We start from the raw sequence: 19,213 nt of genomic DNA, 5'->3' as shown, positions 1-19,213 counted from the left end.
CAGATAATTACCATCATTTGTATTTTAATTGCATTCAATTCAGTGAAGTCAAAATATGTAATTGATGAAAATCCAACAATGTTAAATAATTCACAGACATTCATTTAAAAATAACTTTAAAAGAGGTTTAACTCTGACTATATGTTTAACTATTTGACAGGAGAAAGATTGATAGAAGACCACATTCTTTGTCAGAGTTATTAAAACCAGCATAACTGAAGTCATTTGCACAAATAAATCAATTAGCCACTTTTTATTGTGCAATTCACATGAATAAATAACACAGACTTTGAAACATAAGCAAATTTGCTTGAGGTACTGCAACAAATCATACTGTGTGATTAACCAATTACTGTTGTGAAAAGCTGCTGTTACAGTACTTATTGTCAGTTCCAATTAAAAACAAACCAAAAAAAGTTTTCTTTTGCTTTCAAACAGCACAATTTTACTGCAGTTGAAATGACTTTGTCACTTTATGAAAATCATCATTGCTTGATTTTAAAGAAGCTAATGAAAGGTGAAATATTAATTGACTTTAAAGGTACAACATCTATTTCCAAATCAACTGGAGTAGAAATTGTGAGTCAAGGAGAATTTAGAGTGGGATAAATCAGTTGCTTGGAATTCTTGTGCTCACCTTTTTAACCAAATTATTGTTTCTGCAACAATAATGCTGGAGAGCTTCAAAGGATTATAGCAATTTAATTTAGATGTAATGAGCATGAAAACCGGCTTCAAAATACATAGAGTTTCCAGAAACATTTATATACAACAAAAGTATATTTGAAAATTATTTTAACCACCTTTGTGTATGTTTTTAAAGAAAATTGAAACAAGACTCCTAATTTCCTTGCAGATACATAAAAGAGGTAAAAATACTCGACTAGGAAATTCAGTTGAGTTTTCCTATGATAAGGTTTTCTTGAAAAGTAATGTATAAAATCTTTCAATTTTACTATAACTCGTACCCTGTCAGCAATAATTCTTCCATATTTAAGCATTTTCTATAACATTCTGGAACCAAAAATTTGAAGGTCCCACTAGGAAAATAAAACAAAACACCAAAACAAATGAACAAACAAAAGAAAACAGCAGTAAAAATGATAACACAAGCAGAGCTGAATCTTTACTGGTTTGAAGAACTTTCCTTCCAGCAGTAAAAGGAACAAAAGGGCTCAAAAAACCAAAATGTTACTGGAGAGCACTGTTGGTGGTTTGCATACTGTTTGATGTGAATAGTTGTATTGACCTGAAATTAATAACAAATATAAATTAATTACAAATCTAAGTGCTTAGTCGAAGTGCATAGTGACAAGAAAAAAATTAAATATGAAACAGCATTTCTGATATGATCCATGTCACACTTTTTAGTCATCTAAAAAAAAAAAAAAATGGTGTTATGTCCATGTTTAGTTGTTTAGTTTTTTTTGGTGGTTTTTTTTTTTTTTTTTTTTGGCTTCTTTTATATTCAAGAGAAAAGGAAGAGCATGTTTGGAAATTAATTCATATCATTCTAAAAGGATGTGAGATGGAGGTGACAATTTTTCTTATCTGAAGGTCAAAATAGCTTTCTGAGTTGGCTTTTGAGAGAGTCCAGATTCACCAGGGACTCAACATCTGGCTTTCAGTACATTTGACTAGATAGGACAATCGGAGTTTAAGCTGTGATTAAATGAAATGACATCATGTTAACAAAAGGCCTTCAGTGTTAATTGTGTTTCGTCCCTCAATTTAATCTATTTAGTAACTATTTTCTTCCTTGCTCCTCTTTTCCCTCCTCTATTCTCAACATTTTGTATTTTTCTACTACATAATCTAAGAGGAACAATTGCCTCAGTCTCTACTTACCAGTTCTACTAACAGTAGAACTTCACAGCCTGGATTTACTTGAGAACTATGCTGTCTTCATAAAGCCTCTTTACAATTTATTTTCGGGCTCCTGCCTCTGCTGCTCACAGCAGTCCCAGCACAACAGACACAACATAAAATACATATCTATATATACATTCATTAATTCATGATTATAAATATCATTCATTCATGATTATAAATACAGATTATGGTTATAGATTAATTACAAATTATATATTATGTATTATATGCTATATACCACATGCTAATAAGAGAAGTATATTTTCAGCTTAGCATTATAAATACTTTGTATTCCAGTGTCTGACAAGACATGAAGAGCCAGACAGAATTATGCAAAAGACAATTAATCCAATCTGAATGTGTTGAATGCATGACTATTGAAAACAAAAGTCATCAAGCTGTAGCATTACTGGGCATCTGTAAAGAAAGAATAATTTAATTTTAAAAAATCTATCTTGCAAGAAGATGTCAAGTTTAAATTTTATCTTGAAATGTGTATTTCTCAGCTATACTCTTCATACAGAAGTATGAAAATCTTTCTTTGCATGTGTGTGAGCTAAATGGCATCTTTCTGCTTTTTTTCTCTCAAATTGCTTTCTTTCCTTTGCTTCATGTGTGTTTTGTTCTGCTAGAGGAAGAACAATCTCTTATTGACAAAGTTGCAGGGAAATCTAAAAGCATGGGTTTGATCAGTAGCTCTTTCCATTCAGGATTATCTGGTGTGGTGTTCGTAAGCATTTTAGGATGAATTATTACTCTTAGCCCAATATTTTAAAAATTCAGGAAATATTTTTTTAAAATTAAGTAGAAGATCTGTGCACAACTAAACTTTCCCAGTCTTTGTCACTTGAATCACACTGCAAAAGGATCTGTTTAATTTTGCAAGTTTAGTTTTGCAAATACCACTGAAGTTTTATCTACAAAGCCCCAAGTCGATTTTTTTCTGAATTTTCTATTTGAAACAGGATTTGCAGCTCTGGCCTGTTAGTGTAGGTGTTCCCGGAAAAATTAGCCTCTGGACACATACGATTTCTAATCCCTTTTCCACAGTTTGCTATGAAGATGTTATGAATTAAAGACCAGGATATGACGTTGAGGGCTCTAATTCATCAGCAAAGATGGCTTGCCTTGGGGTGGTTGCAGTAATTTCCTCTGCTTTTTAGATCTTCTCTGAGCAGTTCCTATGCCTGCCTGGGGGGACAGCTCTCCTACCTGTGAAGCAGTTCTTGAGCTGCTAATATGTAGCCTCAAATATTAAAATACACTGGCAAGAATTTTTGTTTTGTTTATAGATGTGGTCCCTCTGGCTATAAATTTCTGTGACTGTAGAAACAGCTGAGCCATCCCTAAGCGTCCAGTGGGTACAGGGTGGGCAGAAAATGAGGATAGAAACTAGGACAGCTGTATGATGTTTAATCACCCTTGCTTGTGAATCTAAAGCTTAGTTATGCTGATACCCCTCTGGCCATTTAATTCTGTGTGTCCACCTTACACACCTTAGCATCTCTAAATTAGAGTAAATGCAAATGGCACCAAGGCTCAGGTTACAGATTTATTTTTATAGTCTGAATATAAATGTACATATTTATACAATACATATATAATTCTCCTTGTAAACAACGGAGAAAGTCATTTGTGGCAAATCTGTTGAAAAATTAAAATCTCTGGACCTCAATATGGAAGTCCAGTGCAAATAAATAGATGCCTTACAATAAGAAAAGTCAATACATCCTGGTATACTACTCAAAATCTTTCTGAATTATTTAATCAGTTGCAAATGTTAGCACAAAACAGTACATTAGAAGAAGAATTAATTAATATTTCTTTACAATGTTGTCATTTCAGCAGTGTGCATGACTAAGTTATCTGATGTGCCTGATTGTTCAGTAGCATATAATACAATTTCCAGGAGACAAAAAGCACCATACACCCCAACCAAAATATTTATTTGATCTACACTATCAATAAGCAGATCTGAAATAATAATAATTTTAAATAAAATTTTATACTTAAAATTACTAGGATGTAAAAGGAGTTATTCATTGTTGTATTTATATTTCAAATAAATTTACTCATACGTTTTGTTACAGCACTTCTAGAAAATAACTGTTCATGCTGCTGCCATAAAAAGAAATTGCTTCAAGCCTGCACTTTGCCTGTCTTTGTAACCTGCAAGTTCACGTGAGACTGTTGATTACTGCTAAGATTTGTCTTGTGAGTCACAGCTCTGCAGCCAGAAGTAGTTGTGAAGAAGTTCACATTTAATTTCTTTCAAAAGTATTTGCATACAAAAAAAGAGTGGTAAACAGAGATGTGGTTCCCGTCTTTATACTGTTGAATGTATGTATTTCTATTTAAACTACTAGAAACAAGACTAGGCCAATGATTAAATCGAATTTGTGATTTACCTTCAATTGTTTAAACTTCTGTGAAACTTCTGTGCAAACTTTGCATACACAGGACAGTCTACTATTTCAGTTATGATGGATAGTAACATAGAATGAATGACTGGAAATTTCTCATGAAATACTATGTCAGCATAAACAGGGTATGGAGAAATTTGGTGACCTTATAACTGGAAAAGCCTTTAAAGGAATACTGATATTAATCACTAGTGATTGTTCGCCCTCAAGTGAAGACGTGGAGGGGACTTTCTTCCATAGCAGTAACCAGGAAGATGGAGCATATGGAATGTTGCCGCTTCCTTGTTTGTTGACCTACAGGAGCAAGAAGGCAGCGACTAGTTAAATATTCACACATGTATGTGAATGAAACTCCCTAAAAAATGTAAGAGAAACAGATTTGTGAGTTTATGTGTTTGAGTGTAGCTGGCTGTGTGCCACAACTTGGGCTCCATGGTCCCCTTCATCCTGGACTCAGTTTTGTTTTGACCCAAGTATGCACAATTTTCTTTTATTCACTTTTTCCATGTACTCCAAGAGAAAGGTGAGAAATGTCCATGCAGTTAAACCAAGCCTTATCAGTTTCCTCAGCCAGAATAGCCTTGAAGGTAGATGTGACATAGGACTGGGAAACCAACAGTAGCGAATACTAAATAGACATCAAGAGGCAGGGGACCTCGGCCAGAGAAATAAACTGGGCTGAAAGGAAGAAATTATCTAGAAGGCTAAATATGGGGTAGAATCAAATCTATATTTATACTGAACCCAACAAAGCCTCAGAAGAAGAGTCAGAACTGGGAGAACACTATCAGACCACATTGTCCACTGGGCTATAAATCACTTTGCTAACTGCAAGGACAATTTACATGCACAGGAAGGAAAGCTGTTCTCAAACATTTGAATAACGAAAATCAACAGTAAAAATCATTGTTTCTGTTAAAGAAGGTTGTATAATTAGACTTCTATAAAATGTGGATTAACCTTAAGCACCAAATCTTTTTTTTTTTTTTTTTTTTTTAAACTCTGCACTCAGGAAGATCTGTTAACAAGCTCAGCACAGAACCACTGAGAATCATTCATGAGACACTGGAAGAATCCACTGACTGGCTTTATGGCTTTATTTCTTTACTGTCTGACATCATATGGAGTGACGATGATGACAATGATGAAGGTATTCATAATGTAGATTTCTGTAACTGCACTAATTGCTGTTTTGTGTATAATATGTTGGCTTACTCAGCTTTAACCTCTTAGTCAGAAAGGTCAAACAAAATACAAGTGAATGTTGTTGCTAATAAAGTATCTACTGGCTATTCCAATGAATAAATTCATCTCTTTGTTAGCTTTCATTTCATGTTTAATGTACCATTACAGAAAAGCTGTCAGAATTAAATATTACCATTAGTACATCTTGAAGTAGAGAGTACTAATTTATACAAGACTTCAAAATCACAATAAAAATATGCACCAGAATATTGCTTCAGAGCATGGCAACAGCTGTTTTCTTTTAATCAGCAACAATCTAAAATTAGCCTGTAAAAATATAAGGTAGATCAAGAAACTTATATATTTAGTTTCTATATACCAATGACAGAACAATATATTGTTAAAAGAAAAATATAAGAAAAAAAAAAAATTTGACTAGACTGAGGGTAGTTTGGACGGCAATTTACAAACAATGCATTTTACTAAAAATTTTGATGTTATCATTACAGTAATTTTCTTCATCTGACATAATCTGATAAATGAAAGTAAGCTGCTAACATAACAAATTTGGAAACAATTATCTTTCTGTTATTAAAAAAAAACAAATAGCTCTGTGTGAGCAGAGCAGTAGTGGATTTTTATGCCACACTGCATTGGTCATATTGAGAAATGATGAGTGTAGGAGTGACATCTTCATTTCAAAATAATTTATTTTCTATTCAATTTGTCTACCCCAGAAAGACTGAAAATGACTTCTACCTGTTTGTTCATAAGCTTGAGATATTATCAAATTCACTTTTAAATGTATGAACTTTATATACTCGTACCACATATGAACATTGATACATAAGCTGCTACATGTGAGTTTGTGAACAGGATATCCTATTCTCAGGTATGATCTACAGAAAGCCATCCCCTTATATGGTTGAGAAACAGAAAATATGTAATATTGAGAGCTTGATAAAACTTCAAAACTTTTTACCATTTTGTGTTCATAGAATAACGTCATAAAATCATAGACTGGCTTAAGTTGGAGGGGACCTTAAAGATCATCCAGTCTCAACCCCCCTGCCATGGGCAGGATTGCACCTACTAGACTGTGCTGCCCAAGATCCCATCCAACCAGGCCTTGAATGCCTCCAGAGATGGGGCATCCATAACCTTTCTGGGAAACCTGTTTCAGTGCCTAACCACCTTCTTAGTAAAAAATCTTGTCCTGATATCTAATCTGAATCTCTCCTCTTTCAGTTTAAAGCCATTCCCCCTTTTCCTATCACTACCAGACTGTGTGAAAATTTGCTCCCCTTTTTGACAGTAAGCTCCCTTCAAGAACTGGAAGTCCACTATGAGGTTGCTGCACAGCCTTCTCTTCTCCAAGATAAAGAAGCCCAACTTCCTCAATGTCTCTTGATAGAGGGGTTGCTCCAGCTCTTTGATCATAATTTGGACTCACTCCAACAGCTCTGCATCCTTCTTGTGCTTGGGACCCCTGGCCTGGACACAGTACTCCAGATAGGACCTCACAAAGGTGGAGCAGCAGGGAACTTCTCTTGCAGTGCTGGCCATTCCTCTTTTGATGCAGCCCAGGATACTGTTGGCCTTCTGGGCTGCAAGAGCACACTGCTGGTTCATGCCCACTTTTTCATCCATCAGGACCCCCAAGTCCTTCTCCACAGGACTGTTCTCGATGAGTTCTTCTCCCAGTCTGTACTAGTATCTGAGATTGTTGTGACCCAAGTGCAACACCTCCCACTTGGTCTTGTTCAAACTCATTAGATTTTCATGTGCCCACTTTTTGAGTGTGTCCAGGTCCCTCTGGATGGTGTTTCTCCCTTTTAGAGTGTTCAAGTACTTGAGTGTATATGTGTTAAAGGAAGTAGGAAAGGTCATAAAGTAACTGACATGAAAATACTCAAGATCTGAATGCTTGGAGTGCTTGGAAACTTCAGTTCCATTAGCCAGGTGGCATTTCACCTATGTCTACCTGTAGTGTGAAATGGCAGAAAACAACTTACTGCTTTGTATCCTTAAAAAGAAAGCTTCATTTTCCAGGATGAATCCTTCAAATTCAAATTGATAGCTCATTGTTCCTCTGAAACTGACTCTCTTTTGCCATGGATTTCACTAGAAGTGCTGTTACATTTACAACCTTGCTATCCTGTGCATTCATTTTATAATCTGGAGTTTACTACTGGAACCACTGGACCTTTCCTTACAACATGAGTGCATGCATACATTCAAGCAAATTGTAAATACATCATCACCATTTTATATTCAGAAGCACAAATACAGATTTGGAAATTTCTTTGGTTACTACTGCACACTGAATTTATCTGTCCCAGACCCAGAAACCTTCTACAATAAGAGACAGATTCTGCGAAAATCCAAACTCAGAATAGGATGCTTGCCTTTCAGCACAGAAGGAATAAAATGCATTTAAAAGTGATAATGAATCAATAGGAGAAATAATGTGTTGTGCATATGTATTTTGCTTTGATTTGGTTTTATTATGAAGCCTCTTATCTGCCATTTGTTTTGTTTTTGTTTTTCTCTTTGTTTAGGTGAAGTGGAATCTTCTGTGATAAAAGGTTGGTCAGATGCTTCCCTATAGATGGCAATTTTTTGCAACGTATATTCAGAGTAAACTAGTATGTCTGTGGTATGGATTCTGTCATTATTAACATTTCTATCTACCAACCACGAGTATTGTGCTTTAAGAAAATTACTGAATCAGAAATTCAATTTATAAAACTTGCTGAAATGTTTTCTCTTTGCAAGAATTAAATATTATCTAGAAAAGCTGAAAAAAGTAATATCAAACTGATAAAATTACTGTAAGGATATTATTTGTAGCCTTGCCCTGTATACAGATCTTTTATTAATGTTTATGTGAATTACATGTATGTCTGCATAGAAATGGTGTTTAGAAATAAGAATATATAAGGAAAATTTACGGAGAAATAATGACAAGATGTAAGAACATACTACATTGTGCCAATGAAAAGACCTAAAATAAGGTCTACCTTTGAATCTTCTGAAAAAAATTACTTAGTTAACAAGTAACAAGACAAGAATGAAACAGGTAGGATTTATAATATAAATCTTCCCAGACTTGAAGACTGCCATGCCGAAACATAAAACTTTAGTTCAACTCCTATTAAATGAAAAAGAAAATGTATTTAAAAGGCTTGGGATATTGTTGATAGGATATAAAACTTTTAAAAACTAGGCACATTTTTACTCCAAATTGATAATTTGATAATAACAAGATAAGTTGATTGATTAGTTGATAATAACAAGATGTGTTACCTGGACTGTTTGACTTGAATTTGGTATCCATTGAATGGTATACCAAAAGGTAAATATCTATCTTGAAGAATCTATCACCTGAGATTACAATCCAATTTTCTCTGAAGTGTAACTTGTTCAAGAGTGCATTTAGTGACATAATTTATCAGTCTCAATAGGGTATCCAAGGACTAAATAGGTTTGGAGACCAAGGCATCATCCAATGAATGATTTTTCATATTTGGACTGATGTTGTAGGAAAATATTCCATCTTAATCCATTGGTAAGATTTTCAGAAGGGTTCCCTTTCTCTTCTCCCATAAAGAGAAATGCACTGTTAATATGACAGTGGGTTCAGAATCTGAAGTTGCAGCATGTTGCTGTCAGAGCCCATAGGTACATGACTGAAAGAGGCCTACTCATCATAAGCCAATGTAGCTGTCTGATCTGGGATGTTTCAGAGGTTGTTTCATCCTTGTCTTCTTGTAACAAGATATTTCTTGGCTAAGACTGATGAAGGAAGTGTCCTAAGACTCTACCAAAACACAGGCATAAATTTTCACAGAGGCATGTCTGCAAATAGCTTGTTACCATCTCCAGACTGCAGAAGATTTCCATTTCATCTCGATGACTACAGTCTGGCCTTTTTGTCATCTCTTTTTCTGGGTGACAAAAATAAAACATATCTGGCATGAAGCCATGGTTTTTCTCATGTGGCCACTATTAGGGTTGGACCAAAAGAAGGATCAGCAACTTTTGCCATATTTTGGATATAAAAATATTTGTAGCTAGATCCACAAAATCAACATTACACTTTTAGGCGTTAGAGTATTTTCTGTTTTCATTCAAAGGACCATTTCTGCATCATGGTCTTATCTACTCTGTGCAGCATTTCTGTCCATGGGAATTGTACTTTAGATGGCTCTTACAGCAGGGCATTTGAACATCCTAAACAAATAGCAAGAGTGAGACCAAGTAGTACACTCCAGTAGAGGAACAGTTTGATTTTTTGCACATATTTAAGAGAAATTTCTCTCAAATTTTAATCTGTGAATATGCATAGTAGATCAAATATTGTTGTACCTGTTTTTTAAGTATTTGTGTGGAAAGAACTTTCATGAATAAGCAGATGAGAGCTTTTGAAATATCTTCTCACTTATTTTGGGTATATGGATAAGCCTCCATTCTATTTCTTTATTTGCTGGCAATTTTTATGAACACTAAAAAGCACTAGATTTACTTAGTAATGTAAATATAGTAAATGCAAAAACATGAAGATTGTTGCTAATACAATACAATCACATACTAAAATCACAGAATCACAGAATTGTAGGGGTTGGAAGGGACCTCCAGAGATCATCGAGTCCAACCCCCCTGCCAAAGCAGGTTCCCTACAGCAGGTCGCACAGGTAGGCATCCAGGCAGGTCTTGAACATCTCCAGAGAAGGAGACTCCACCACCTCCCTGGGCAGCCTGTTCCAGTGCTCCATCACCTCACTGTAAAGAAGTTCTTGCGCACATTTGTGCAGAACTTCCTATGCTGCAGTTTCTGTCCGTTTCCCCTTGTCCTGTCTCCACTCACCACTGAAAAGAGTCCAGCCTCGCCATTCTGCCCCCCACACCTTAGATATTTATAGACCTGGATCACGTCTCCTCTCAGTCTTCTTTTCTCAAAGCTGAAAAATAAAAGGGTAGTGGTGAGGATACTCTGCAGTGATGAAAGTAGGAGAGAAGAGTGTAGTGATAATTACAAGCCCAAAGAAAGTGAAGATCACTTTTGTAGAGATGTAAATTGAAAGCAAAGATAATAATGCAAGTATTAAAAATGGGCTGGCATGTATAACAGAACTAGTATCAATCTCAGAATCCTTAAAAAAGGGATGAAAACACTTCCTTTCTTATTGCAATTATTTTTGCCATCCTGCCTTTCACTAATATCTATCTTTAGTATTTGGGAGTGTGAACATTCATAATGTCCAAGGAAACCATAATCTCAATCAGAGTTACTGAAAGATTGTACTGCAGAGGACTTTGCTGTCCTCAACAGTGAGTACTCTCAACATGGCAAAACTGTGGTGCTTTCTCACAAAAGACACTTAGATGTCTAATAATAGTTTCTTATAGGCTTAAAAAACTGCATTTATTTCTAGAACAATTGTTATGAAGGATAATGTTGTTCATTTTCTAAGGGTTAGTTTAACCGTTAGAGATAAATCCATTTATTTTTAATCCACAAGTTTTTTCATATTTTTGTCTTTTTACTAAAATTTATTGCTACAGAAACAGAGATAAATATTTATTGTCTTTTGATGTGTGCGTTTGGCATCAGATGTGAGACTTGTAAAGAGCTGAGAAACATGGTGCACAAAATTGAAAATAATGACCTGTAAAATATAGGCAAGTGCAAACACTTCAGTACTGTCAATGGATAAAATACAATTATTAAACTGGAACCTCACTCCAGTTAACATACATGTAATTAGAAATTTAAATCTAAATACAAATTTGTTTAGCTTACTAGTGTACATCTGACAAACTGAGCATTTGTAACATTTAATTCTGTATGTTAAAGTAGCATTTTCTTTTACTTCAACACAGGCAGTGCATTCTGGCTCTGAAACATGAAACTCAGTCTTACGAAGAAGTTGTTCAAAATCTTTAAAAAATATACTAACACTAGAGCTGTTTAGTTTTTAATCTTGTACTCTGAGGCTTAGTAAACTGATATTTTTCTTTATTTTTTATTGGGCCTTCAATGGAGTCCACCTCCTACCTCTCTTCCAAAAATAAGTCCTTTTGTAAGAAATTCTCATTTAAAATAATACAGTGAACTTTGAGAACACTGAATCAGAAAAGTATCATTGTGGTATTGTTATGATCTCAGTATGAACAAATAAGTATGTATTGACATAAGATTATTCTACAACAGCAATCACATCAAACTTGACTTCCGTGATATTTAGACATTAGATAGACCTCTGTGAGTCAGAGCATCTGTATGAGATGGAAAGATTTGTAAAATATAAGAATAGTCACATGAAATGGACCTATTCTCTTTACTTTTTTTTTTTATTTAAAAAAAAAATGCAGTTAACAAATCATAGATTAAAATAAGAAGCCACAAAAAAAAAAAAAAAACCCAAAAACAACAACACCAACCGCCCCCCCCCAAAAAAAAAGCACCTCCAGAATTTTCTGTTACAAGAAACATTGCAAATTATAAATAAATTTTTTGGAAAGTATATCCCTCTTTCCACCCTGTCTTCTGTTCAGCTGAGAATGTATTTCCCTGATGATTAGACTGGTAATTAATATGCTAATGACATGTAGTTCATGATCTTCTGAAAAGATATGGCAACTTCTAAGGACACAGTTCATTTCACTGACTTATCCTCAGCAGCTCTGGCCAAACTTTTCTACATTTTTAAAAAGAATTGTAATTTATAAAAGATAATAATTTACTCTTACCATAGCTTATATCAGCAGAACTGCTAGAAAAACTTCACATTGATAGCTAACATCATATCTATCCCTTCTTCTTGGGAAAAATACAGAAAATACAACATCATCTTCTATCTTCTAGAAGTTCTCTTGTAATTCAGTAAAGAAATCTGGAATTATAAAGAAAGCAAATGGGTCTTCTAGAAATAATACTCATGTTTAGAAAATATTTATGCAAAGAAATAAACATTTTCCAACCAGAAAGTTGGTAATATACTAGAAAAAAGAAATTCAAAGTAAAATAGATGCAATCTGAAAACTGAATTGCTGGTGTGGTTGTCATATTCTAGAAATCAATTATTCAGTTCCATTCATCTCTAAAGTATATATCCATTTGTACTGGTAACTCCTTCTGAATTCAGTTTCTTTTATGTTGCCATATGGTAATGTTCAATTTTCTGCATATGAATTGCTATTACAGATCTCTGTAAAAGGCTTTCACTGTCTGCCTAGGTTGCCCTTTACTACAAAGCATTTGGTGTATCATTGTGTGAAGTATACACTGTGTTAAAAGATGAAAATCCTTGATTGGTTCTATTCTCAGATGTTAAACTGCTTGTACAGATATGTGTTCTTTACATATTTTGTGGCATCCATTTCTATTGCTAATATTCTTTTAACAATCTTGCCTTGTTTTCTTACTATCATGAATACAGTAATAGCATATCCACTATGAAATAGTATTTTATAACATTTTTTAACATAAGGAAAATATTTTCCATATTATCCAGGTGAAATAAAACTGCATATTCTAGGGAATAGGGATGCTCAATTATAGCTCTTTTCTCAGTTGAAGAATGGTGATTGAGTTGCAATTTGAGTTGGAACATTTTAATCCAAAGTTGCTGGCTATTTCTTCAAAGATATGCAGAGAGCTTTGAACAACAAGGGTAGCTGTTCAAAGCTGAGCTGAAGTGTAGCAGAGGTTTTCAGGTGTTTAAGCTATCCTCTTAAACCATGGAAAATCTTAGGTGAATCTACCCATGTTATCATAGTGGATAACATTTGTGTTCTAGCAGTGAGGTCTCATGATGGTCTTACTAAAAAAAAGGGAGCGTTAGGCAGATTCCCCTCTGCCTGGGAGCTTGCTGTACCAGAGACTGATGTCTGATCTAGCAAGTGAGAGCTAAGAAAGGACAGGGAGAAGATATACACACATATATATATGCATATATATATAACATTCATTTCAATCATTTTCCAGGTGGAAAAAGGTTTCTGTTGTACTAGATTTCTCCTCATCTCTAGATAGTTTTATCTCCACTGCCTATAAAGATATTTACTGAGAACTTATCTGGTGAGATTACAAAAAAAGGAGAAGTTTGAAAGTCCATTTGAAACACAAATAAACCTACAGTACCAAAATTCAGGGTCCTGCATATTCAAATAAACTCAAATCCCTATGACAGTTCCAGATAGAGGCTGTTGCAAGTGGGGCCCTATGCCTGTGACCTTTAGCTTCAATATCTTTCTCTTGCTTGCCAGGACTTTAAAAAAAAAAAACAAAACCCTCTTAGCAAATCTAGAAAGAAATAATACAAATTGGCATGATAATAGATTAAGACAGGATTTGCAAAGCTTGCACTTTTTAAGCTGAGAATAGGAAGTGTGATTATTCTCTCGCTTTTTTTTGTGTGTGTGGTTTTTAATTCACACACACAGAAATTAGATATTGTTTGCATTTTGTCTGTGTAAGATTACGTTCAATTAAGTGCAGATTATGATAAAATTGATTATGAAAAACATCATTTAAAACTGGTTAAATAACATCTGTTTGAGATGGAATTCATAAGAAGAAATTTATCACAACCATTTTACTCCTACAGAAAGAAAAGGACAACCTGCTTTTTGATTCCATTGTTCCATCTCTAATTCATTTTTTCTTTTCTGGAGAAGTGGGTTTTATGTATGTGTAGCACTTTTTAAAATGCAAGTTTCATTAAATTTCTTTTTCATTTCAGAATCAAGATACAAAATTGTAATTGGGGAACAAAAAAAAGAAGGGGGGGGATGGAGGAGTCTTAGCATATTATATACTTTTAATAGAATAGAAACTACTTGTGTAAAATATCTTCCACTTTTAATTCTTTCCAAAATCCAGTCACTACAATTCCTCCATAAAGTAACTGTCTGTCTATAGTCTTCCTGAAATATGTTAGTGCAGCTTATAGCATCCAAGATCATTAATCACACAAAACAGTCAAAACATTTCTTTTAAGAAATTATTTTTTTTACTGCAAATTGAAACTTTACCAGAGAGGGAAAAAAACCTCCAAACATAAAAAATGCCTCTGAAATAAAAGTTTGGGCAACTATGTCAAGTCTCATGTGCTCTGGTAAACTGGAGCTTTCAAGCTGGACTTCATCTCTTAGGACCACAACTATTACCTTTTTTTGGTGGAGCACACGGCACATACCTCAAATAAACATATTCTTAATTAACTATACAATGGCTCCTATGTTTACAGATAATTCTTCAGCTGTGGAAGAAACTTTTTCTTTCATCTCAGTTTTTCAGGACAAAGAAATATTTTATTATTTTTCTAAAAGACAATTTTGTATTGAAACATTATGAAGTACTACATTTTTAATCAGCCATGGTAAATGAAATAAGAAAATACCAAAATATATTAACAATAAAATGGGAGGGGGGGAAGAAAAAGAGGGGGAAGAAGAAGGGGGGAGTGAAGGTCAGTGACACCCATCAAGTGATTTTGCAGTAATAACAGTGATACAATTATACTCAGCACAAATTTCTAAAGCTATTTTATTCTATAGCAAAGTGTAATGATATTTCAAACATAGCAGTGTGAAAAAATTGGATAAAATAAATTGTCTTGAATATAATCACAGAATCACAGAATTGTTCAGGTTAGAAAAGACCTCAAAGACCTTCAAGTCCAAACGCAAATAACGCTAAAAAGAAAATTATGGAAATTTTGGAACAGTATATATATATATTATATATATATATATTATATATAATAACATCTTTATGTGGACTAGGGTGTTTTGCTGATATGAAAATAGCATACACTCTGTTCTGAAAATACCTTCTTTCAAATGTGTCTCCTTTGGTGCATGCTCTGCTAAAAATAAAATAAAATAAAATATCACACCAGGATCAAAGCACTGCTTAGCAAGATGAGGAAGATGTCCGCAGGTCATCAGCAATGCATTTATATTACAGACTGGTGAAATTACAATAGTGTGGAAACATCTGAATATCTCCTGAACTAGAATCTAATTAGTTTATTTTTGTCCCATTTTGAAAGATTAAAAAGATTAAAATATATCAGCAAGGCAAGGTTAAGTCTCTATATTCTAAGAGGAACTCCTTAGTAGGAAAGCCTACTTGCTTGCTGTATGCTACTGAAGATAAGTTGCTATGAAATACTCAAGGGTCATGCTCTCTCTGTCTCTGATAGCTTTCAAGTGACACAGAACAAACTACGAAGTGTAGGAAATAAAGACAATGTGAAGTAGGCAAGCGTCACTGAATAGATTTAGGAGCAGTCAAAATCAATTCACAGTTCTGGCTAAATACACACTGAACAGAATGTTTGTGCTAATAAAAATGAGAAATGTTCTTCTGTGACCTATCCTGTGTAGTCTTACACAGGACATGAGAGATAGCTGTACAATTCTAAAGAATATATATATATATATATATATATATATATATATATACATAAATCTTAATTTTCACTCCAAATTGTGGTTGTAATTTCAAAAGCGTTACGTACTTAAGATTCACTTTGGCCTGATATATCATACAGTGGGTGAGCACACAGTCCCTTCAGTATTTTCGCGGATAAGAGGTAATTTCTTATCACATTTGCATGCCTTCAGAAATTGCTCAGTACCCCAACCTGAAGTTTCTGTAAGTCTGCAGAACAGGATGAGATCTAAGGAAACACCATGGATAAGACTATACAACCAGCAAGATTTAGGGAAGGACCTACATTTGTTGTATGTGTCACTCAGATTTGTTAACAGTGAATGTGAGTACTTAAATCCTCCTATAATATTACACTGGTTTTGGAGCATAGATATATGTACAACACACCATTTTTATTTCCCAATTAAGGATTTTCGATTATTTCTTTATATTTTTTCCAATTATGCCTGTTGCAATTTTTTTTCTTTCCTCTAGACTACAGCTAATGATGTATTAGTAGTTAGCTAGAAGTTGCTCAAACACACAAATTCCTTTATTCTCCTCCTAGCCCCATAAGTATAACGGTCACCATCACCAGCTGGTACTATCTAGATTAAAAATAGACATCAGCTGCACAATTGCAAATTCCTCCTGAGGATACCAGCAGCAGGAGAGTTGACTATAATTCTTCATACAGACAGCATCAAGAAACATTAGAAATGACATTCCTCTCATCTTCTAAAGCTCTTAACACCACTCACTCTTGTCTTGCCCTCAGTATCAGTTTCCATCATCTCTTCAGGATAATCAGCTGCCTTCTGCTAATTAGTCTTGATGAACTAGCATGGATATAGTCCCATTAAATTGCTGGCAATAGATGCAAGGGTTTTGACTTCTCAAAAGCAAATTATTAACCTCTGGTACATCAGAACTATCAGTAGGACTCATTCTCCTTTTCATACTTCAATAAAAAAAGTGTCAAAGCACTAGAGGTACATATTTCTGTGTTTCCTGTTAGTGAAAATGAAAAGGAAAACCAACTGGTAAAATTCCTTAGGAAAAAAGAAAAAAAAGAGTATTGCCATTTCAAATGAAATTTCATCAGTTCAACTATACTTTTAAGCAGTAAAGTTGCTGAACCTAATTTCCATGTTTACTACAGTATTTAAGTATAAAAAGGATTACTTAAACATCAGAACGTAATATTAAATGACAAACATCAGAGTTAAATTCCCAGTGTTTTTGCTGACTTCCCGAGTTACATTGAGTGAATCTGTCTTGTGTTTTCCGGTAGGAAAAATAATTCATTTCTTCCTCACTTTGGCTCTTTTGCCATTGACACTTTGACTTTTGTTATTTTCTCTTTTTAACATAGTATAATATATAGCATTATTATTTTATTTTATAGTTTTATTCTTTTATTTTAGGCTGTTCTTTTAGTATTGTATTATGGCAGCACCTATGAGCCTCAGCCCCCGTTAACCAGAAAAGCTGTGAGAAGCAAATTGGCGTTGCTAAGACTGCTCCTAGACTGCTCCTCCAGCTCATTTTCCATCTTACAGGTGACATATACCTTAAAACAAGAAAAACAAAGCAAAACAACAACAACAACGACAACAAACCAAACTCACAAAGTAACTAGCAAAATACAAAGTCAGCAACAGGAGAGCAGACAAAGGCCGATGAACAAGGGAATTGTGCTGACAGAAACATAAGAATCTCTTTGTGCTAAGCCATGCTGGGGTGGTGCTTCTTCAGTCATGCTCTAGTAAATTCACAGATCGCCGAGCCCATCCTGCATCAGAGAACTGCATTCTTTTTTCCAACCCAGATTTTTCCGTATCTGGGGCTTCACAGTACATAGCCAGTGCCAGGTTGTTTTTAGACACTGCAAATTGTTGATAGTAGAAATTAGCTTGGTGAGGGGTGGGGGAAGATAATGTCAAAATTACATTTTCAACAGGGATTTTCAGTAAAGCTGCCTGCAATACAGATCATCAGAAGATTTTGAGAGCCTGTTCTGGGTATATTGGCCTGCTAAAATATATCCACTAAGCATCTTTAGTCAGTAAGAGGTCTACTAGTTTCCCTTCTAGAAGTTATTTAAAACAAAAAAAACATCTATGTTCTATATATCCACACAGCACTCAAGGTCTAGAGAAACTAGTGTCAATCAATACCCATATTTTAAAAAATAAAGTACTTATCCATTCAAAATCTAAGAAACAAAAAAAGGGAAAGACAATTTTCACATCTGTCTGATAAATAAAAAAGAAAACAATAAAATACAGCTTTGAAATACATACTCCTTTGCAGTAATGTAATAAACCGTGCTGTCATCTCATAATCAGGATGGTTGCCGTGGTGATGAAGATTATCCTTGCTGCTGCTTGATTCTGTCATTTTTCTAAAAATGAATTAATAATATTTAGGATTTATTAACAATGGGTCACATTGATAGAAATAAATTGCATACTTTAAACTGGTCATGTACGTCTTCTACAATATTGTAGCCACTTTGTCAACTCAGCAATAAGATATGATATGATTACTAGAAAATTAAAGCTCTTTGTCTTAAAGGATGAGACAGTATAAAACTGATCAGAGAAAAACATCAGTAGAATAATCTAATGTGTTTATTTATTTAAAATCTTTCAGAGTTAGCTAACAGTCTCTACTTCTTTTCTTGTAGATTAATCAAGATCAGCATATATTGAAACTAGATTTACTTGTGCTGGGAAAATTTATATCGTTATGCATTAGAACTGATGTCTTTCAGGCTATTGTATTTTATGACAGTTCTAAGCATAATGGGAAGTTTGTGAAAAGATCTTAATGATGGCATATTTTGCAATACATAAAAATACACATACAAACTTATGCACTATGAAGATCACTTCAAGGAATTTCTATAGAGTTTTGTGCAATATATGGAATCCTAACTGTAGCAGAAAATTAGGTGAAATTATCACTGTTGCTCTCTAGCAAGTATCACTTTATATGCATTACTGCAGTGCTTATGTCAGTAAAATTAATTACTGACAAAATATGAAGCTGATTTAGATAGCCACCTCTACAATCATTGTTTCATATATATTTCGCAGACAAAAGTAAGAAAAAAGAAAACTGCTAAAATCACAAAGTTTTAAAACCTTTTTTTAAAAAATACCTATTTATACATTTTTTTTTTCAAGAAAAGGATTTTTTTTTTTTTTTTTTTTATAGAGAAATACATTAAAGGTAATGGGAACCCGGTGAAGTTGAGTCTTGAGTAATGTAAGGA

At 34.1% G+C, this 19,213-nt stretch overlaps 1 protein-coding gene across 1 annotated transcript in view; it reads left to right on the top strand.

The window, feature by feature from the left end:
* Positions 1-19,213, top strand: part of TRDN (triadin) — a 206,521-nt gene that overhangs the window by 40,915 nt on the left and 146,393 nt on the right. Inside the window, 2 exon segments of the mRNA XM_042827318.1 lie at positions 5,308-5,445; positions 8,042-8,068. Of these exon segments, the coding sequence (XP_042683252.1) occupies positions 5,308-5,445; positions 8,042-8,068 (165 nt within the window).

Source organism: Centrocercus urophasianus, unplaced genomic scaffold (assembly GCF_019232065.1).
Source record: "Centrocercus urophasianus isolate 14NV4802_14NV808 unplaced genomic scaffold, USGS_Curo_1.0 seq_10, whole genome shotgun sequence".
NCBI classification, from domain to species: domain Eukaryota; kingdom Metazoa; phylum Chordata; class Aves; order Galliformes; family Phasianidae; genus Centrocercus; species Centrocercus urophasianus.
This window is presented reverse-complemented; position numbering and strand designations above follow the sequence as displayed.